The 23,499-nt window shown below is 42.9% G+C and overlaps 1 protein-coding gene across 15 annotated transcripts in view; it reads right to left on the reverse strand.

Moving 5' to 3' along the window:
• The window catches only part of TRNT1 (tRNA nucleotidyl transferase 1), an 89,235-nt gene that overhangs the window by 10,758 nt on the left and 54,978 nt on the right, over positions 1–23,499 (reverse strand). For 2 of the 15 annotated variants that reach the window (XM_081528218.1, XM_081528209.1), the window contains exons 1-5: positions 13,383–13,850; positions 12,895–13,158; positions 12,562–12,735; positions 6,870–7,063; positions 2,022–2,160 (exon numbers count right to left, since the gene is read on the reverse strand). In XM_081528218.1, the coding sequence (XP_081384344.1) occupies positions 2,022–2,160; positions 6,870–7,063; positions 12,562–12,709 (481 nt within the window). In that variant the 5' untranslated portion in view covers positions 12,710–12,735; positions 12,895–13,158; positions 13,383–13,850. Of the gene's footprint in view, positions 1–2,021; positions 2,161–6,869; positions 7,064–12,561; positions 12,736–12,894; positions 13,159–13,382; positions 13,851–23,499 lie in introns of those variants that run through there. The other 13 variants (XM_081528215.1, XM_081528202.1, XM_081528213.1 and 10 more) reach the window with 9 other exon arrangements.

The raw sequence follows: 23,499 nt of genomic DNA on the forward strand, positions 1-23,499 counted from the left end.
CCAGATTCAGAAAGATACAACAGGAAATGAAAACAAACAAAAAAATTAGACAACAATAAGATTACAACATACATGCAGTATACCTATCTCCTGTTACTTCTCTTACTGAATAGACTCAACTCCCTGGGGACTGTGGAAACCAGATCCTTTTCAGTAAAGGGAAGATCAAAATTTGCAGGAGAAAAAACACAGTGTTACAAAAAGTAAAATAAGAGTTTGAGAAACACAGTGACCATCACCCCCAGAACTAGGAATGCTTTGTCTGATAAGGTTTGAAAAAAGCTTGGATGGGAAAATGGGCTGAAGGTAAAGATCACTCAGTATTACCCGTGTGTATTTTGTTTTGCTCTGAATATCCTTTTTAAAAACTGATGAGTAGAAGTGAGAAATAAAGTTGAGGTGCTGAGCATAATGCAGTGCGTTAAGGACGTAACCTCTGGAGCCAGGCTGCTTAACACATTATTGACCAGGAAACTTTTGCAGAAGCTAACTATATAGACTGAAATACTCTATAGTCAATAACATTCGGGTAACGAATGATGTTATTATTAATATGTTTCTGGTCAATAAACTGTTAAGTTGGAATCCTAATTCAGCAGTTTACTGGCTGCAGGACTTTGAGCAAACCTTCCCTAGTTACACACCAAGATCTGCCTGATAGGGTTGGTGGGAAGATTAAATTTCTGTGATGGGCTGAGAACAATGACTGGCACATTTTATAAGGGCTCAGCAAAAGTCAGCAAACAGTAGCACTGATAAGAATAGCTTTTATTTTTATAAAACAGTATCTTGAATATTAGTTTCTCTCTTTTAGTTATGTCTGGTTATGAGACATTAGTTATAAGGTTTTCATACACTGCACTAGTTGGAGCAGTTTAACGCTAAGCAAGAATGATATAGACGAAATTAACACCTGGAGTTCGACCCCATAATGGAGAGAAAACATGCCTCCAACTAGGCTCCCTGTGGTCATAAATCACCCAGGCTCTGGAAACCCGGGCTCCAATCAAAGCTGTCCGTGACTTGGGCTCAATTACTTAACGTCTCTGAGTCTGCTTCCACATCTGTTGAATGAGTTTAATACCTACCTTATGGAGTTTTCCTGAGCATTAACTAAGCTGAAGTACATCAAGTGAGCACTGATGCACCTCAAGCCAGGGAGGCACCCTAGAAATGTTACTGGGCATTAATGTCATTAGTGAAGCAAGCCCACTTGGGCCTATAGCCCCTTCTCCATCCCACAAAGTGGGTACCACTGCTTCATCCTTTCACTATTACTGTGCCACAGACCAGCTTACTAAGAGTGGGTGCCCACCTCTCTTCTAATCCAATGACTGAACCCTGAAGAACTTGCCTAAAATTTAAAGGACAAAAAACAATGCTTCAATTGCACACAAAAACGCTAACCTAATTCACACTGACTCCCATTATGATCCTCACTGCTTTCTCTCATGAGCAAAATGTTATCCTGAGATGATCAACAGGTTTCCTCTCACATGCCAGGGCTGAGTAGAGACGGTCCGTAAGACGTGGAGCCATGGAGGACTGTGAGGTAGTGCTTGGCACACGGAGCCACAGAGGAGGTGACATCACTGACCGTGTCCGCCACAGGCCCCAGCAGAGACGGAAGGTGGGACATGTGTGCGTCCAAGGCAGGAAAAAGGGGCAAAGCGTGTGTGTGTGTGCACGGTTCTCACCTGAAACCTAACATCTTTAGATGCGATTCATAAGGAACCCTGACTGAACATGCACACGCACCAGGGACTCGCCACGCCCGACTCCTCTAATCCTCGTGATGGCCCGCAAAGGAAGCTGGTACCAGTGGCCTCCCGTCACAGTGAGAGCGACCAAGGCAGAGGAACCCAGGGATCTTGGCTCCACAGTCAGCTTTAACCAACAGCCTGTCTCTTCATAGAAACTAACACAAGCCCTCCTGTGGGAGAACACGGCCAGAAAACAGGTTTCACAGGAAAAGAAAGCATTCGGACTGAATGAATGAAAACCTGATCCCCATGCATTACCTAAAAACATGGAATTTATGGTGAGATCTCGGCGCTCAGCATCCTTTTGCCAGTCAGTTGTGAATTCAACCTCGGCATGCCGTCCATCAGTGGCTACATCAATCCTCAGTGTAGTAATTTCAAAATTTTCTTCATGAAGCTAGAAGTAAATATGTTTTTCAAAAATTAGTTTTCAGTATCACTGGATGGATTGAAAAAAAAAAAAAAAAAAGTAAGTCCTGACAAGTATATCTTCTTTCCTTTTTAAGTCAACTAATACACATATACCTTGAAATACAATGACACCCACAGTATTCAAAGATACATCCAAAGAACATTTTTAAGAAATAATAAACCCATCTTAATTAAAAAAGAAAAGTTTGCAGAGAAAAAATGGCAAGCCTGACAAATTTTGTGGCAGAAAGTAAAATCCCTTAAAGTATTCTGGTTCTTCAGTACAAAACCAGGCTACTCTTTGAAATATTTTTTTTTCTTTATATTTTTTTAATAGCTCCAATTTTCAAAGAGCTGAATATCAATTTATAGAATATAAACCACTGAGCAAAGGACCAACAGAGGAAGAAATACAGGCAACATATCCTGCAGCTCCTTTGCTGGTTATCTTCAATTAAGTTAAAATAAAGTGCCCTGTACATCTTGGGAAGAGAGGTTACCCCCTGCTGGGAGAAGTAGAGTAACTCCCTTACAGTGATGTGTGAGCTCACCCTTAAAAAGTAAGGGAGATCCGGACATGCAGATGAGGGAAGAAGAACAGTTGAAATGAAGAAAAAAGATGAGCAAAGGCAGAGTGGAGAGGAAGAGGGGTACATGTAAGAGCAAGTTCACAGCATAAACAGGGCATCCACATTTAGGGGCAGACAGCAAAAGGTTTTACAAGCCAAGCAGGAGTTTGGGATCTTTTCATTAATCATCACTAAAGTCTGTTCTGGCTTCCCTGATGGCTCAGTGGGTAAACAATTTGCCTGCAATGCAGGAGGCACAGGAGACGTAGGTTCAATCCCTGGGTTGGGAAGATCCCCTGGAGAAGGAACTGGCAACCCACTCCAGTATTCTTGCCTGGAAAATCCCATGAGCAGAGGAGCCTGGCGGGCTACAGTCCGTGGGTTGCAAAGGGTCAGACACGACTGAGCACCTAACACACAAAGTCTGTCTGGAATTCCTCTCAATCTCATGTATTGTTTTCTACAAACTGGTTCTCACTGGGAAATTCCAGAATTAGGAATTTGAGGCACAATTTAACTCAAGGAAAATGGTGCAAATATTGAGACATTTGAAATCTACAGACAACAATGAGACCCCCAGGGTGCCTCCCTCGCCCAAGCAGAGAACCAGAGATGAACCAGAAAGGATGACCCCCAAATAATCACAATTTGAGGCACCATATACAAGATCATGGGAAATGAAAATGAAGATAAGGTCGTGAAGAAAACCCACCATGACCTCTATCCCTTTCTGCAGTCAGTTTTCAAAATGTTCATCAGCAGCCTTATTCCAACCTGGGTAATGCTAGAGGATTTCTCTGGTGTCCCCGGATGAAAAGCCCTCCTGATACTGACAGCAGGGTCCCATCACTAACAAGGCTGATGCTTGCCACACAAAACTACAGTCAATTGCCCAGGGCCTTCTGCATGCACTCCATTACTCCAACAAAGAGACACTGAAAAGTTTCCACACTGAAGGAATGCCAACAGCAAAGACAGAACAAGCTCAAAGGAAATAAAGACATCATCAAAGTACCTAGCCCCTTCATGGATCACAGTCTTGTTGTGGCAAAGGGGCTTGCAGACCTCAATGAAGCTATGAACCATACTGTGCAGAGCTACCCAAAACAGATGGGTCATAGTGGAGAGTTCCGGCAAAACATGATCCACCGGAAGAGGGAATAGCAAACCACTCCACTATACTTGCCATGATAACCCCATGAAATGTACGAAAAGGCAACGAAAGATGAATCCCCAGGTCAGAAGGTTTCCACTACGCCACCGGGGAAAGGCAGAGGACAACCGTTAACGGCTCCAGGAAGAATGAAGCGGCTGTGCCAACGTGGAAACAACACTCCGCTGTGGATGTGTCTGGTGGTGAAAGTAAAATCCCATGCTATAAAGAACAGTATTGCATAGGAACCTGGGATGTCAGGTCCATGAATCAAGGTAAATTGGATGTGGTCAAGCAGGAGATGGCAAGAGTAAACGTAGACATTTCAGAAATCAGTGAACTAGAATGGACTGTAACAGGTGAATTTAATTCAGATGACCACTATACCTACTACTGTGGGCAAGAATCCAACAGAAGAAATGGAGTAGCCCTCATAGTCAACACGAGTCTGAAATGCAGTACTTGGGTGCAACCTCAAAAATGACAGAATGATATCGGTTGGTTTCCCAGGCAAACCATTCAACATCACAGTAATCCAAGTCTATGCCCAAACAGTAATGCTGAAGAAGTTCTGAAGCTGATCAATTCTATGAAGACCTACAAGACCTCCTAGAACTAACACCAAAAAAAGATGTCCTATTTATCACTGGGGACTGGAATGCAAAAGTAGGAAGTCAAGAGACACCTGGAGTAACAGGCAAGTTTGGCCTTGGAGTACAGAATGAAGCAGGGCAAAGGCTAACTGAATTCTGCCAAGAGAATGCACTGGTCATAGTAAACACCCTTTTTCAACAACACAAGAGACAACTTTACACATGGACATCACCACATGGTCAATACCAAAATCAGACTGATGACATTCTTTGTAGCTGAAGATGGAGACACTACATATCGTCAGCAGAAAGAAGACCTGGAGCTGACTGTGGCTCAGATCATCAGCTTCTCATAGCAAAATTCAGGCTTAAAGTAAAGAAAGCAGGGAAAGAGCAGGGAAAACCACTAGGCCACCCAGGTACAACTTAAATCAAATCCCCTATGAATATACAGTTGAGGTGACAAATAGTTTGAAGGGATTACATCTAGTAAACAGCATGCTTGAAGAACTTTGGACAGAGGTCCATAATACTGTACAGGAGGCAGCAAATAAAACCATGCCAAAGAAAAAGAAAAGCAAGAAGGCAAAGTGGTTGTCTGAGGAGGCTTTACAAAGAGCTGAAGAGAGAAAAGAAGTGAAAAGCAAGGGAGAAAGGGAAAGGTACAGCCAACTAGATGCAGAGTTCCAGAGAAGAGCAAGGCGAGACAAGAAGGACTTCTTCCATGAACAATGAAAAGAAATAGAGGAAAACAACAGAAAGGGTAAGACTAGAGACCTCTTCAAGAAAAGTGGAAATGTCAAAGGAACATTTCATCCAAAGATGGCTGTTAAAAAGGACAGAAGCTAACAGAAGAAGAGGTCAGGAAGAGATGGAAAGAATACACAGAATTGTACAAAAGAGATCTTCATGAACCGGATTACTATGATGGTGTGGTCACTCAGAGCCAGACGCTGAACGTCGGCAAACTCCAGGAGATGGTGAAGGACGGGCAAGTCTGGCGGCGTGCTGCATTTCATGGAGTTGCAAAGAGTCGGACACAGCATAGAGACCGACCAACCACAGAGCACCTAGAATTGACACTCTCAGGGAAATAGCAGATGATACTGCATCTGAAACAAGAACAGGAAGCTTTCAAAAATATTCTAAAAAAGACCTTTTGAAAAGTAAAAAAGACAGCAAAAGTTGCCAAGAGAAAAACTGGATGATCAAGTTAAGGCAATCTCACAGAAATTAAATGAAAATATAAGAGACAAAAGATAAAACTAGGGGATCAGTCCCTGTGGCCCAACATCCAGCATTCACAGAGGTTTCCACAAGAGGAGACCTCTGCCCAAGGGGATGGAGTCAGGAGAGGAATGCACACAAGAAGGCCGGCTCAGTGCCCTATGCCAAGGCAGTGCCCAACCCAAGCCAAGGCGTGTCCTCTGCAAATTAAAACCCCCAGAGAGAAAGTGATCAGAAAGGCTTCCAAACCGGGAGCAGGGCATCAGTTCTCAAACAAGGGAGAAATCTGAACAAGTTCAGGCTTCTCAGTGGCAACTCGGGGAGGCAGAGAACAAAGCCTTTACATTTCTGCCTGAGAATGATTCCCAGCCTTGAATTCCACAGCCAACCAAACTATCTGAACAGCATGAATGGAGGCAAACTAACACTGTTTTCACTCAGGCCGACCCCTCTCAGGCTACTAACATGAGGGCATAAACCAAGACAGAACAGCACATGGGATCAGGAACCAGGAGGTCTGACAAGGGAAGGGGCACGGACACTCCGGGATCTGATGCACGGACATCCCAGGGTGAGCGTGGGTGGGAGGAGGCCGACGGCGGCAGGTGAGCTCCAGGAGGAGGAACTGAAACCCGCTGCGGGGATGCCCCGGGCAGACGCGCACGGGCGGGGCACAGAGTGAATGAGCGGCACCCAAGAGCCGTGTCAGAGACACACTACTAGCTGCAGGGAAAACCCCAAGCATGAAACACAAGGAGTGGAGTCAGAGCACATTACACCGTCAGGCTGTAAACAACAGGGAGGAATGTGTTCTGCCAAAAATTGTGGCATAAATGTACTGAGAAAGGTAAGTTGTCTTCCTTGTAGGAAGTCAATAAACAACATCTTAAGACTGGAAATTTAAAATGAGAATGAAACACTGAATCATAAGAAAGGTCTGTTTTAGAAATGTGGAGGGAAAAGGTATTGACTATAATTATTAGCTGAAAGGGGCTGCAACAAAGGAGGGTGCAGGGTTTCACAGGAGGCAGAGGAGACTTTTTTTTTTAATGAGGCTTCTTTGCTATTAGGTTTTTAAACCCTAGAAATCATCTATAAAATTTTTTAAGTTTTCAAAAAAGGCAACGCTGCTCCTGTCAGACTCGTCACTCACCCTGGCAGTGATGGTCCCGTGCTTTTCTCCTTTGTTGTTGATCATGCGGATGCCGACCGACTGGAACAGCTCCTTCATCTGAGCTGGGGTGGCCGTGGTGGCAAAGTCCACATCCTGCGGCTTCACCCCACTCAGCAGATCCCTCACGGCTCCTCCCGCGATTCGCAACTCATGATTTTCCTTGACAAATAATTCTGAGACAAAAAGGAATGTTTTTTATTTCAACAGGTTTCTTTCAAGAATCACAGAAGCACAAGTTCTTCCATCTTTTTGGCACAGCAGAGATAAATGAACTCAGCTTTTTTATATAAAACTGGGAGAACTGGGGCAGGTTGGGGTGGGAGGTGGGAGCTATGGTATACTCTTGGCTGATTCACATTGTGGTATGGCAGAAACCAATACAACATTTCACAGCAATTATCCTCCAATTAAAAATAATTTTTTTTAAAAAATTGGGAGAACAAAGCCCACAGCAATGACGGCACCTGCCTACAGCAGAACGCCTTCAGCAATCATGAGAAGCAGGGAACTGGCAGAATTTTCCTTAGGTTAATTCAGAGTATCTAAATGCCTCAAGGTCATCAATGTAAATCTGAATCACTACCAAAAAGTACAGGGAATACTGTAGAAAGGTGAAGTGTTCCTGCACATCCCTCATGTTTTCTGTTGAAGCGACAGCATTCTGATGCAGGAAGCCATCAAATGTTATTTATCACACCACGTATGGTGAACAGTGCAGCTAAGAATCCTTCCGGCAATAAGCCACATATAAAACCAGCTCATAGCTCTGCTCCAGAGAAGCCACACACGCCAACTACCATGAGGACTGAGTCCAGGAGACCCAGAGCTGACTCCTCTGCAGACAGAGGACAAGGCTGAGTCCACCATAACCACCCACGTGACTGAGGGACCCACATGGAATCCAGTGAGGATGAACCAGGGCCCGGCCTGACTCCCCACCCAAGCTGAACTGCTGCTACGTGGACTCGCACATGAGGCCGGGGTATCCTCCTGTGAACATTATCACGTCAGGGAACATCCACAGGAGACAAGGCCTCTCTGTGACCAGCGTGCATCAAGACACCTAGTAATCACGTGTGAATCAAGACGAGACACACACACTGTCGGGACAGCACCCCTCACACTTAATACATGGGACTGTGGCTTAGCTACCACTTTTATCCTCAAGCTGTGTTCTCCTCTTCCAGGTAAGGATTATTAAGACCATCAGACTAACCCCTGCTTCCTGACACCCTAATCCACAGCAAAGCCCCCAAATCATGTGATACAAGCCCAAATCCTACAAAAAGTTGTTTCTACAGTGGTTTTTCTCAGAGGCCTCGAGGTTCTCCTTGGTCAGCAACCCCCACTCTGCCTGGACTCGCTGAGGGGTGTGCCTGCTGGTCCTCAGCAGGAGAGTGCATCAGAGTTGTAGCACCCCAATCACAACTCAAGACGTCACCCTCCAGCCCCGTGCCAACCTCTGTGCCCCACCATCCTCCTCCTCTACCTGTTCTTCCCAAACCTCCCAGCTCCACCCCTCTGCAGACTCCCTAGAATCATCTGCTGAAAAACCACCAAGGTTGCTCCCTCTACCTCCCTGCTCGACTGAAAGCTCTTGCACCCGGACACCACTTCCGGGAGCTCCTCAGAGGGAGCGCTCATACTCCTCTAGGCCCACACTTCCAGTCAAGCCCCAGTGAGTCCGTAATATAGGGTCCGCGGTTCCTTAAAATAAAACATGAAAATTATCTGTTAGTGCGCAGTTTTCATGAGACTCAGACAGGGAGGGTAAAAAAGAGTTTCATGAAATAGTACTCACCCTTACTATATATACCATGCGAGCTAACCTGTTCTATTCTTTATTTCGTTTCCTCTATTTTTTTAACACTGGTCATGACCACTAAGTTGATTTTATGACCATTGAACAGGTCACACGGACTCTGGTGCTAGAGAAAACTCCTGAGAGCCCCTTGGACAGTAAGGAGACATTCAGTGGAAGGACGGATGCTGAAGCTGAAGCTCCAATACTTTGGTCACCTGATGCGAAGATGCAACTCACTGAAGACCCTGAACCTGGGAAAGATTGAGGGCAGGAGGAGAAGGAGGTGACAGAGGATGAAATGGTTGGATGGCATCACCGACTCGATGAACATTAACTAGAGCAAACTCCAGGAGATGGTGAAGGACAGGGAAGCCTGGCATGCTGCAGTCCATGGGGTGGCAAAGAGACAGGACTGAGCAACTGCACAACAACAACCATTTAACTTACACAAAAATTATTACATTTGGAGCTTTAGCCTCATTAGTATGAAGGTGGGGCTTCCCAGGGGGCTCAATGGTTAAGAATTGGCCTGCCAAAGCAGGAGACGTGGGGTCGATCCCTGGGTCGGGAAGACCCCTTGGAGGAGGAAATAGCAATGCACTTTAGCACTTTTGGCTGGAAAATCCCATGGACAGAGAAGCCTGATGGGCTATCTAGTCCATGCAGTCACAAAGAGTCAGACATGACCTAGCAACTAAACAACAACAACAACAGTATTATATGGCTATCCTTAAGCAAAAGGAAAACAAATTACATGAAATAAACTGACATAAAATTCTATATGAGCATCATACACTATCCTAAACCTCCCAAATTCTTGCACACTGGAAACTAATTTTACATTTGGCAAAACAGCTATCGTGATTTAACAACTGGTATAGTATTAAACTGCACAGTAGCACCATACAACGGCCATCTTTTTTTTTTTTTCCTTTGTTGCTTTTGTGCACTGTTTTCACACAGAACATTATATTTTAGCAAGACATTCAAGTCTTTAGAAACCAGCAGAGATCATATAGAAGTAATTATTTGATTTTCTAACTGTTGGGCATTGCACTAAAAGATTACATCCTTGCCACTTCCACTATAACCTAGAAAACCTGGGCTGGTCTTTCAAGGACAAGGCCATGGGCCCGATACCACCTCTCTCCACCATCCCCTTCCGTTTCCCACTTCCTTAGGACCTCACCTCTCAAGGTAAAGAACACTCAGCTCTTGAAGTCAGGGTTAGTAAGCCGAATGCAACTGTTAAAAACTGTTCAAGGACCTACAGTAATCAATATCCACGGTCTTGTTTCCAAAAGAAAAACACAGAAGGGGCTTCCCTGATAGCTCAGTAGTAAGGATTCCACCTGCCTATGCAGGGGACGTGTGTGCAATCCCTGGTCCGGGAAGATCCCACATGCTACGGAGCAACTAAGGCCGAGTGCCACAACTGTAGAGCCTGTGCTCTGGAGCCCAGGAACCATTAACTACTGAGCTCACAGAACACAAGTACTGAAGGCTTCATGCTACACAGCCCACACCCTGCAACAAGAGAAGCAACTGCAATGAGAAACCCCCACTTGCCGCAACTAGAGGGGGGGGAAACGGCACAGCAATGAAGACCCAGCACAGCCAAAATAAATAAATATTCTACATCCAGTCATTTGGCAGCTATCTTCCAAGAAACCTCTTACAATGAAGATGGGAAGAGTGGGAGCTGGGAGAGACATATAAAGAACAAACTCAAATTCAACTGTAAGTCGGAACCTACAGACATGAGCTGTACACACAGTAGCCACATGTGGTTCCTGAGCATGTGAAATGTGGTGAGTCTGAATTAAGATGGTTTGTACTAAACACAAGATTTCAAAGATTTATAAGCAAGAGTGGGAAATATGTCATTCATCATTTGCACACAAATATGACTTTAAAATGGCGGTATCTTAGATGTACTGAATTAACTGAGATGTACTAAAAAGTTATTAAAATTAATTTCACCCATTTCTCTTTTTCACTCTAATTAAAAATCAGAGTGAACAATCTATTTTAGGCCCCCCACTTCAAGACCATGTGAAACTATGGTCTATAAAACTATAAAACTCAAGTAGTTCTGGACCATTTACTTCTAACATATACCTAAAAATCACCTTATTTCAAGAACAGGAAAGTAGCTTTGTCAATAAGCTAATACAGGGACATCCCCAGTGGTCAAGTGGTTAAGAACCCACTCTGCAATGCAGCAGACATGGGTACAATCCCTGGTGGAATAACTAAGATCCCGCACGTCACAGAGCAACCCAGCCTGTGCCCCATAACTCCTAGCCTGTGTGCCAAAACTAGGGAGTCTGTGTGCTGCAATGAAGATCCCACATGCCACAACTGAGACTGAGGCAGCCAAATAAATATTAAAACAAAAAATTAGCTACTAAAAGGACAGTCATTTTAAAGCAATGGTCCCTTCACCTTCTGGGCATCAGAATTAAGGGAGTAGTTTTTATAAACATTTTTAAGTGCCCATACTCCTCAGAGATTCCAGCCAGTAGGGCAGAGTGGGACCCTAGCATTCGTAAGCTATAAAAGCTCCCCAGGTGAATCTAAAGGACAAACCAACATGTAAGGTCACGTTTCCACATACATACACCTTAATATACTTCCAAAATCACTGTGGACGGTGACTCTAGCCATTAAATTAAGACACCTGTTCCCTGGAAGAAAAGCTATGACAAACCTAAACAGTGTATTAAAAAGCAGAGACATCACTTTGATGACAAAGGTCCATCTAGTTAGAACTATGGTTTTTCCAGTAGTCATGTAATGTGAGAGTTGGACCATAAGGAAGGCAGAGCGCCTAAGAATTGATGGTTTTGAACTATGGTGCTGGAGAAGACGCTTGAGAGTCCCTTGGACAACAAGGAGATGAAACCAGCCAATGCTAAAGGAAATCAACCCTGAATATTCACTGGAAGGACTGATGCTGAAACTGAAGCTCCAATAGTTTGGCCACCTGATGTGAAGAGTCAACTCACTGGAAAAGACCCTGATGCTGGGAAAGGTTGTGGGCAGAAGAAAGGGACGACAGAGGATGAGATGGTTGCATGGCATCATCGACTCAATAGGCATGAGTTTGGGCAGACTCCAGGAGATAGTGAAGGACAGGAAGTCTGGCGTACTGCACTTCAGAGGGTCCCAGAGAGTTGGACACGACTGAGCCTCTGAACAATAAAACACTGCATTTCTAAAGACATGATTAAGAGACCATAAACTCTGCAACGCAACTGTGTGCGCTGCAACAGCAATAGCTGATACCAAGTTGAGAACTGCGGCAAGCACATGAAGCTCCTGTGACCAGACACTTAGCTAAAGCCATTTCCTGTGTCTCTTCCAGATAAGGTTTGTATATGCACAAATGGAGATGACTCCCACTTACTTCTGCTTCTGGTTCTCTCAGAAAGCACTGATACCTGGGCCAGAAATATAACTTAGTGGTGACAAGCTGGGTTCTCAAATCAGACTGCAAAAGTTCAAATCCAAGCTCTCCAGTTATTAGTTATAAAAATGGTGCCAAGGAATTTCACATTCCTAAGCTTCTGCTTCTGCAACAATACAACAAGAGAAAAAGTATCTAATCCTTAAGACAGCAGGCCAAATTCTGTGATGCATATAAAGTATGTGGGGGTAACACAAAAAAGCCGTGCTTTTTACTGCAATCATTATTTGCCTCTTCTCATGACTTGGCTGTAGTTTTGGATTATTCATAGTAAACTCTGCTTTCATTAGCTCAACAATCACAAAAAAACTATGACTGTTGGCTTAAAAACGTTACCTCTCTGCCTCTCCATTTATACAAGCTTCCAAAGCAAGAAGAGGCATCCGACTTCTCACCTGTCAGACTCTTCAATCCTTCTGTGAAAAGTGACTGGAATTCTGGAGACTGCAACTTCATTGTAAACAGAGAGTGCTTCAGAAGGCACAGTCTACTGCAGCTGCAGCTCAGTAACCACCTGCGCCAGGGATCCAGGCACCTCAGCATCTGGGGAGAAAGTCACCACCTCGCATCTACAAGACAAGCATGCACATTCCACGATGAAATTTACAAGCGCAGGACAATGAGGGGGTGCGCAGTGATTTTATTTATCAACAGAGACACAGTCGTCTCCTGATCAGGTGAAAACCAGAAAAAGCTGACAACGTGAGGAGAATTACAACTAGATCTACCTCTGCAGTTACCCGGTTTTGTCCTCCTGAAGCACTTGCTACTATGTTAATACCGCATTCTACTGTTGGGATGCTCTCCTGGGAGACCGGTCTCAGTTAAAGCCTGAGGGGTACAAGGCTGCCACGAACAGTGATTCCAGAAAATGTAACTCAGACACTTGCAGGGACACTTGCTCTCCTCCAGAACATGTCACAGTCGTGTGTACATCAGCATACTTGCCCACACACAACTGAGACTCACGACCCCGAGATGTGTCCTATGCACTGTAAAATAAGACATTTTCCTATCATCTGTCCTTGCTGCCCGCTTCTTCCTCATTCACCATCCGCCTATCCCATCAAGTCTCCTGAATCCCACCCATCCACACTCTGCCATCTGTCGTCCATCATCATCACGCTCCGTTTTCCATGTAGGGTGGGCCTCTGGGAGGCAGCAACAGATCGCAAACCGAAACCGACAGAAACCCAGAGAAGAACCATTCCTTTACTTGGAAAGCAGGTGTCAAAGAGTGGCGTTTCCCACCAGGGGGCGAGTTCTCCTGATCCAAAGAACTGGGGAGGAAAAACACTGCACTTCCTTCCACGCTTCAACACAGAAAACCCAGTGGGAACCCAGGACCTCAAACAGCGTGTCCTGTACCCCACAACAGGTGCTGGAACTAAAAGGGAGACCAGAGGCCCGGCCGCAAGGAGGGAAAGCGCTCAGGGAAGCCCGATGAATCAGCCCGCAGTCAGTGAGATAAAGCACAAACGCGATCTCACGACCTCGACAGTGGGCTCTATTCCCGAGGGCGGAAGAGGCCTCTCACCGCCCCGGCACCCGCCTTCCCCAAGACCAAGCCCGTGGGACAGCCCCAGGGTCCTGCCATCGCTGTTGCTCGCCCCCTAGCAGCGCGCACCCGCACGTCCCCCGCACGCCTTCTCACCGTCCCCACGGCTCCGTCGCCGTTGCATACACTTCCGGGCAGCAGGCGCCGTGACGTCACCAACGCGCGCCGGTCGACGGCAAATGGGAAGTCGCAGAATGGAGTGGGCGGTACTTGACCATGCTCTCCCTGTCTCTCCCACTGCGCCGCGGGCAGCGAACCCTCCTTCAGCAACCTCTGTTCTTCCGAGTCCTGCACAGCCAGGCTTTGCTCCTGGGGGGACCTGAAGGACCAGAGGCTGTACATTTATTTTAATTATACCTCACCGCACCTTTCTCTGGCCCTGGGGTTGTTAAGACACCCATCTGTACTGCATACCTGTGTGACCCTGGACAACTGACACCCACTTCCTTTGTAAAATGAGACTATCAATAGAAGCTATCTCAGGGAATTGCCAGGCTTAAATGTCATGTTATCCCCTAGTAAAGGGGAAGTGCTCAGTAACTGTTTACTTGTTATTCTTGCCTGCTCCCTGGTTGGCACTTGACTCACATTACTATTCTATACCCTAATTGGTGTGGCAAACAATTTAATATTGTAGATGAAACAGACAAATCCTTTGAAAAATACAACTTACCAAAATTGACCTAGGATGACACTTAAACATCTGAATAGCCCTTCTGCTATTAAAGAAATGGAGTTTAGTTCAACAAACTTGTTACAAAGGTAATTCCAGACACCGATGGTTTCAGTGGTCAAATTTATCAACCACTTAAGGAAGAAATGACACCAAATTTGCACAGTTTTTGCTCAGCAAATAAAAGAGGGAACAGTCTTCCTTTCATTTGAGGCCAGCATACACTGATAACAAACTTCAAATAGATACTACCAAAAAAGAAATTACAGATTAATATTCATATGAACACAAAAACAAATACCTCTAATGTGGTATTAGCAAATTGAATCCATCAAGTTGTATAATGTTGGGTTTATTCAGGAAGGCAAGGTGGATTCAACATTTAAAAAACAGTCAGTGTTACTTACAGGGTGGTAAAGAAAAACTGTATGATCTCTACAGTTGCAGAATAAGTGAAACAGAGCTGGACCCTGTCGGGCTCCTGGGCACAGAAACCTTTCAAACAGTTGTCGGTCAGGTAAGGGAGGGGATGCAGAGATAAGTGAGGAGCAGACAAGACACAGTAATGTAGCCTTCAGACAGGGTCCTGGTTCCAACTCAAGGGAGACAAATAACAGTATATTTGAGCTCTTTTACAGAAATAAAATCCCCAACAAATTAAAGATGTTATCATTCTTTATTGTAGACTAAAGGACCAGAGAAGCTCTTCAGGAGGACATGTGAATCCTAAATAGCCAGCGCAATCTTGAGAAAGAAAAACAGAGCTGGAGGAATCAGGTTCCCAACTTCAAAATATACTACAAAGCCGCAGTAATCAAGAAAGTATGGTATTACCATAAAACCAGAAATATAGACAAATGGTACAAGACAGAAAGTCCACAGATAAACCCACCCATCTATGGGCAATTCATCTATGACAAAGGAGGCAAGGATGTGCAATAGAGACAAGAAAGACTTCAGTAAGAGGTGCTGGAAAAGCTGGACAGTGACATATAAAAGAATGAAATAAGAACAATATCTAACACTATGCTGTTGTTCAGTTGCTTAGTTGTATCCAACTCTTCGTGACCCCATAAACTGCAGCACAGCAGGTTTCCCTGTCCTTCACTATCTCCCAGAGTTTGCTCAAACTCATATCCATTGAGTTGGTGATGCAATCCAACCATCTAATCCTGCTGCTCCCTTCTTCTCCTGCCTTCAATCTCTTCCAGTATTAGGGCCTTTCCCAATGAGTCGGCTCTTCACAACAGGTGGCCAAAATATTGGAGCTTCAGTACCAGTCCTTCCAATGAATATTCAGGGTTGATTTCCTTTAGGATTGACTGGTTTGATACACCCGATGTTCAAGGTATTCTCAAGAGTCTTCCCCAGCACACAATTCGAAAGCATCAATTCTTTGACCCTCAGCCTTCTTTATGGTCCAACTCTCACATCTGTACATGACTACTGGAAAAACCATAGCTTTGACTATAGGGACCTTTGTTGGCAAAGTGATGTCTCTGTTTTTTAATATGCTGTCTAGGTTTGTCATAGCTTTCCTTCCAAGGAGTAAGTGGTTTTAAATTTCATGGCTGCAGTCACTGTCTGCAGTGATTTTGGAGCCCAAGAAAATAAAATGTCTGTTTCCACTTTTCCCCCACTTTTTCCCATGAAGTGATGGGACTGGATGCTGTAATCTTTGTTTTTTGAAGGCTGAGTTTTAAGCCAGCTTTTTCACTCTCTAGATGAACTTATTTCTAAGGCAGGAATAGAGACACAGACTTAAAGAATGGACCTACAGACATGATGTGGGGGTGACAAACTGGAGGGAGATTGGAATTGACCAATATACACTACATGTGTAAAACAGATAGCTAGTGGGAAGCTTTAGTGTAGCACAGGGACCTCAGTTTCACGCTCTGTGAAGACCTAGAGGTGGGATGGTAGTGGGTGGCAGCTCCAAGAGAGAGGGGATGCTGTGCTGTGTTTAGTCGCTCAGTTGTATCTGACTCTTTGCAACCCCATGTACTAAAGCCCGCCAGGCTCCTCTGTCCATGGGGATTCTCCAGGAAAGAATACTGGAGTGGGTTGCCATGCCCTCCTCTAGGGGATCTTCCCCATCCAGGGATCGAACCCAGGTCTCCCACAGTGCAGGTGGATTCTTTACCATCTGAGCCACCAGGTAAGTCCAAGAATTCTGGAGTGGGTAGCCTATCCCTTCTCCAGGGGATCTTCCCAACCAAGGAATCGAACTGGGGTCTCCTGCATTGCAGGTGGATTCTTTACCAGCTGAGCTGCCAAGGAAGCCTGACAGAAGGGATATATATATGTATATGACTGCCTAGTCAAGGCTATGGTTTTTCCAGTGGTCATGTATGGATGTGCGAGTTGGACAGTGAAGAAAGCTGAGCGCCGCAGAATTGATGCTTTTGAACTGTGGTGTTGGAGAAGACTCTTGCGAGTCCCTTGGACTGCAGGGAGAGCCAATCAATCCATCCTAAAGGAGATTAATCCTGGGTGTTCACTGGAAGGACTGATGTTGAAGGTGAAACTCCAATACTTTGGCCACCTCATGCGAAGAGTTGACTCATTGGAAAAAACCCTAATGCTGGGTAGGATTGCGGGCAGGAGGAGAAGGGGACGACAGAGGATGAGATGGTTGGATGGCATCACCGACTCAATGAACATGGGTTTGGGTAGACTCCGGGAGTTGGTGATGGACAGAGAGGCCTGGCGTGCTGAAATTCATGGGGTCGCAAAGAGTCGGACACTTCTGAGCGACTGAACTGAACTGAACTGATTCACTTCATTGAAGAGCAGAAAGTAACCCAATACTGTAAAGCAATTATAGTCCAATTAAAAAAAAAAATATCACCTGAGGCCCAGATTGAAGGAGTGCAGGCCCTGCACACACCCTGATCCTTATCAGCAACTTCATCTTTGCTACATAAAACTCCTCACAAAATCCTTCTGGGTTGGGACACTTGGTCTTGAAGGCATGAAAATGCTGTGTTACCCTTTGCCTGGCAAAGGGTAACATCATATCATTTGCTAATATCAGCAAAAAGAATGCCCATTCTCAGTATTTCTTTTCAACATTTTACCACAGTTCAAACTGTTAACATAAGGAAGGAAAAGAAGTAAAAGATATGATAGAAAAAGCCCAGAGACACACCCATGCGCATATGGTCACCTAATCTGTGACAAAGGAGGCAAGAATATACAATGGAGAAAAGACAGTCTCTTCAATAAGTGGCACTGGGAAAAATGGACAGCTACATGTAAACAAGTGAAATGAGAATACTCCCTCACACTGTACACAAAAGTAAACTCAAAGTGGATTAAAGACTTGAACACAATGCCAGACAGACACTATGAAACTCTTAAGAGGAAATCATAAACTCTTAAGAGGAAATCATAGACACAACATTCTCTGATATAAGTTGCATCAAGATTCTTTTTTGATCCACCTTCTAATGAAAATAAAAACTAAAATAAACAAATAGGACCTAATGAAACTTAAGAGCTTTTGCCCAGCAAAGGAAACCATAAAAAAGATGAAACAGCAATCCTAAGAATGGGAGAAAATATGTGCAAATGAAGCAACTGACAAAGGATTAATCTCCAAAATATACAAACAGTGAATGCAGCTCTATGTAGACAACTCAATCAAAACATAGGTAGAAGACGTAAATAGACATTTCTCCAATGAAGATGTGCAGATGGTCAGAAAACATAAAGAAAAGCTGTTCTACATCACTAATTACTAGAGAAATGCAAATCAAAACTACAGTGAGGTACCACCTTACACAAATCAGAATCATCATTATTTAGAAATCTAAGAACAATAAATACTGGAGAGGGTGTGGAGAAAAGGGAACCAACCCTCTTGCACTGACAGTGGAAATGCAAACTGATATAACCACTATGGCAAACAGAGAAGACTCTTGAGAATCCCTTGGACTGAAAGGAGATCCAACCAGTCTATCCTGAAGGAAATCAGTCCTTAATATTCATTGGAAGGACTGATGCTGAAGCTGAAATTCCAATGTTTTGGCCACCTGATGCGAAGAACTGACTCATTTGAAAAGACTCTGATGCTGAGAAAGATTGGAGGTGGGAGGATAAGGGGATGACACAGGATTAGATGGTTGGATGGCATCACCGACTCAATGGACATGAGTTTGAGTAAACTCTGGGAGTTGGTGATGGACAGGGAGGTCTGGCGTGCTGCAGTCCATGGGGTCACAGAATCAGACACGACTGAGCGACTGAACTGAACTGGTGGAGAACAGTGTACATGTCTCTTGAAACACTAAAAATAGAACTATGATATGACCTAGCAATTTCAGTACTGGGCATACTCTGAGAGAAAACCATAATTCCAAAAGACACATGAAACCCAACGTTCATGGAGCACTATTCACAATAGCCAGGACATAGAAGCAACCTTAATGTCCCACGAATAGCCAGAGGAATAAATAAAGATGTGGTGGTTGTTGGTGTTCAGTCACTAAGTTGTGTCCGATTCTTGCTGTCGACAGTTCATGCAGCCCCATGAACTGCAGCACACCAGGCTTCCCGATCCTTCACTATATTCTAGAGTTTGCTCAAAAAGATGTGGTACATATGTCCAAAGGAATATTATTATTGTTTAGTCGCTAAGTTGTGTCTGATTCTTTTCGGATCCCACGGACTGTAGTCCACCATGCTCCTCTGTCCATGGGATTTCCCAGGCGAGAATACTGGAGTGGGCTGACATTTCCTTCTTCAGGGGATCTTCCTGAGCCAGGGATCAAACCTATGTCTCCTGCACTGGCAGGCAGATTCTTTACCACTGAACGACCAGGAAAGACCACTTTGGAATATTCCTCAGCCATTAAAAGGACTAAAATTGGGTCATTTGTAGAGATGTGAATGAACCTGGAGATGGTCATACAGAGTGAAATAAGTCAGAAAGAAGAAAACAAATATCATATAGCAATGCAAATGTGTGGAATCTAGGAAAACAGTATAGATGATCTTATTTGCAAAGCAGAGGAAGAGAGATAAGGACACAGAGAACAAATGTATGGACACCAGGGCAGGAGGGTACTGGGATGAACAGGAAGACTGGGATTGACAAATAAACAGTACTGATACTATGTATAAAACAGGTAACTAATGAGAACCTGTTGTTTAGCTCAGGGAGCTCTACTCAATGCTCTGTGGTGACTCAAATGAAAAGGAAATTTTAAAAAAGAGGGGATATATGTATACATACAGCTGATTCACTTTGCTATATAGCAGAAACTAACACAACATTATAAAGCAACTATACTCCAATACAAATTAATTTAAAACATTAAAAAGTTGTAGTATTTGAGAAGGAAGCAAAACTGTTTTCAGATCACATAGAAGTTTACACAGATATATTAGGAATTGACAAAACTATTAGAACTAGTAAGTGAATCTGACAAGGTCTTAGAAGGTTAATATATAACAATTATTTGCATTTTTATACAGAAGCACGTAATTATAGATTTGAATTTAGATAATAAATAATAAATTCAAATATAATAGTAGTTAAAGTATATGCAAACAAACACAGTATGATGCAGAAATAAATGGAATGATAGAAGCTATATGGCTGGCAACCAAGCATATGTAAATGAATTGAACATCAACAGACAGTAGGAAAATGCAAAGCAAAACCACAATGAGATGTCATTACACACCTAGGGAACATTTTAATTAAAAAAAAAAAACAAAACAGTAATATCAAGTGCAGGTGAGGATGTAGACCAGCTGGAACTCTCATACATTGTTGGTGAAAATGCAAACTGACGCAGCCACTCTGAAAAACAACTTGACGGTTTCTGATAAAGTTCTGTATATACCCACCATACAACCCAGAAATCCTATTCCTATATATTTACTTGAGAGAAGCAAAAACTTACCTTCATACTTAAAAAAAAAAAAAATTACGTGAACTGTCACAGTAGTTTTAGTGATAATCCTTCAAGTCTGGAAATACGTCAACTTTACTTCAAAAATAAATGGATGTGTAAACTGTGGTCTATCCATACAAAGAAATACTACTCAGCAATATAAAAGAATTAACTGCTGATCCAAATAATACATCAAAAACTCCAGTCAAGAAAGCCAGACTCAGGAGGCTACATTCAGAATGATTCTACTTATGGGACTCCCTGGAGGAAGTAAAAGTATGGTGACAGACACAAAAGACTCCAAATAGCCATCACCATCTTGAAAAATAAAAACAGAACTGGAAGAATCAGGGTCTATGACTTCAGACTATACTACAAAACAGTATGATACTGGCACAAAAGCAGAAACACAGATCAATGGAAAAAGGGTATAAAGTCAAGAGATAAATCCATGTATGTATGGTGACCTAATCTATGACAAAGAAGGCAAGGATATACAATGGAGAAAAGATAATCTATTCAATAACTGGTGCTGGGAACACTGAACAGCTACATGTAAATTAATAAGATTAGAACACTCCCTAACACCACTACTCAAAAATAAATTCTAAAGGGATTAAAGACCTAAACATAAGACCAGATACTATAAAACTTAGAGGAAAACATAGGAAAAACACTACTTGACATAAACAGCAGCAATATCTTTTTTGATCCACCTCCTGGAGTAATGAAAATAAAAACAAAAGTAAACAAATGAGACCTAATTAAACTCAAAAGCTTTTGCACAGCAAAGGAAACCATCAAAAAAAAAAAAAAAACCACAAAAAACAAAAAGAAAACCCACAGAATGAGAGAAAATATTTGCAAATAAAACAGACAAGGCACTAGTCTCCAAAATATACAAACAATTCACACAGCTCAAAATCAAAGAACAAAAAAAAAAGATCAAATGGGTGAAAGATCTTAATAGACCTTTCTCCAAAAAAGACATACAGACAGCCAGCCAAGAGGCACAAGAAAGGGAGCTCAATATCACTAATTACTAGAGAAATGCAAATGCAAACTACAATGAGGTGCCACCTCACACTGGTTAGAATGGCCACCATCAAAAACATCTACAAACAATAAATGCTGGAGAGGATGTAGAGAAAAGGGAGCCCTCCTACACTGTTGGTGGGAATGTATTAATAAGTTGTACAGCCAGTATGGTGAATAGTATAGAGGTTCCTTAAAAAACAAAAAACAGAATTACTGTTTGATCCAGCAATCCCACTCCTGGGTATAAACCCAGAGAAAACCACAGTTCAAAAGGATACAGGCATCCCAATATTCACTGCAGTACTATTTACAATAGCCAAGACATGGAAGCAACCTAAATGTCCATTGATAGAGGAAAGGATAATGAAGATGTGGTACATATATACAATGGAATATTACTCATCCATAAAAAAGAATGAAATAATGCCATATGCAGCACACAGATGGACCTAGAGATTGTCATACTGAGTAAGTGAGACACAGAGAGACAAATATCATGTGATATCACTTATATGAGAAATGTAAAAAAAAAATGGTACAAATGAACCTATTTACAAAGCAGAAATTGAGTCACAGATGTAGATAACAAACTTAAGGTTACCAAGGGAAAAAGGGGCTGGGATAAACTGGGAAATTGGGATGAACGTATACACACAAGTATATTTAAAATAGATAACTAATAGGAACCTACTGTATAGCACAGGGAACTCTACTCAATACTCTTTAATAATCTATGAGGAACAGAATCTTAAAAAGAGTGGATACGAATGCATGTGTAACTGATTCACTTCACTGTACAGTAAAAATGAAAAGAACTCTGTAACTTAACTATACTCCAATTTTTTAAAAAAAATAAATTAAACAGAAAAACTAAAACAGGATAAAAAACTATTGAGACAGAAAACAGGTCAGCTGTTGACCAGAGATGGAGGGAGGGGTTTACTACAAAGGAGCATGGGGAATCTGGGAGGGCAGGTTATGGAACGGCTCTGTATCTTGATAATGATGGCAATCGCATGACTATGTCTTTGTCAAAACTCAGAACAGTATATTAAAAAGGGTCAACTTTGCTGTATGTAACCTATACCTTAATAAACTCAACCAAAATATCCTCTTTTTACAAATTAGCAAAAAAACAGCTAGACCATGAAGTTTTTTAAGTATATATTTTAAAAGACTCTCAAGGAATGCTTATTCAAATGAATTTAATTATTAAAGCATTTACATGTAAAGGTAGAAGAACGAACTTTGAGGCTATTAAACTAAAAGGGGAAGAACTTTATACATAAAATGCCCCACCTCAGTATAGTAAAGATGACCACAGCACTACAGAAGTCCTTCCTCTTCCACACAGCATGTTTAGTATTATGTCTTAATACAAACTGGTCCTAAGGGACATCAGAGTTCACCTGCCAAGAACTGACACTTACCATACTGCAATCCTATAGGAAATTTTCTCTTTGTAGAGCATATCATGCAGTCGTGTTTGTGTGTGCGCAGTCGTGTCCTACTCTTTGCGACCCTATGGACTGTAGCCTGCCAGGCTCCTCTCTGCATGAGATTTTATAGGCAAGAATACTGGAGTGGGTTGCCATTTCCTTCTCCAAGCGATCTTCCCGACCCAGGGATCGAACTCACATCTCCCATATTGCCTGCACTGCAGGCGGATTCTTTACCACTGAGCCACCAGAGAAGCTGCAACGTAACTGAAAGCAAATATTATGAACAGAGAGTATTGTGAGAGGAGGGCAGGTTTCTATCATATTCCTAAAAGTACCACATCCACGAGTAGGCAACATATTATTAAAAAGAAATGTTAAGAATATGAGATAAGAACAAATACGTATCAGTAATTATATGTACCAACATTAGGTCTTAACAGTTATCAATTCTCGTCTGAAAACTCACTAATGCTGGTTAGAATATAAGTTTAGTATTGGTTAAAGATTCCCTCAAAAGTGGACAGCTTCCATCTTTCTTCACAAGAAATCACATCTTTGATCCAGTTTATATATTTCAGTGGCCAAAATTTGGCTCCCAAGTATGTAGCTGTCTCTTCAATCATCTAAGTTATGATTGTGTTCTTCTGAAACTAGAGACTCATTTCTGCCAACTAGAGAAGGAAGCAATTACATATGTATGGCAGGTGATGGAA

This window comes from Giraffa tippelskirchi, chromosome 9 (genome assembly GCF_054371585.1).
Source record: "Giraffa tippelskirchi isolate mGirTip1 chromosome 9, T2T-mGirTip1v1.2.pri, whole genome shotgun sequence".
NCBI classification, from domain to species: domain Eukaryota; kingdom Metazoa; phylum Chordata; class Mammalia; order Artiodactyla; family Giraffidae; genus Giraffa; species Giraffa tippelskirchi.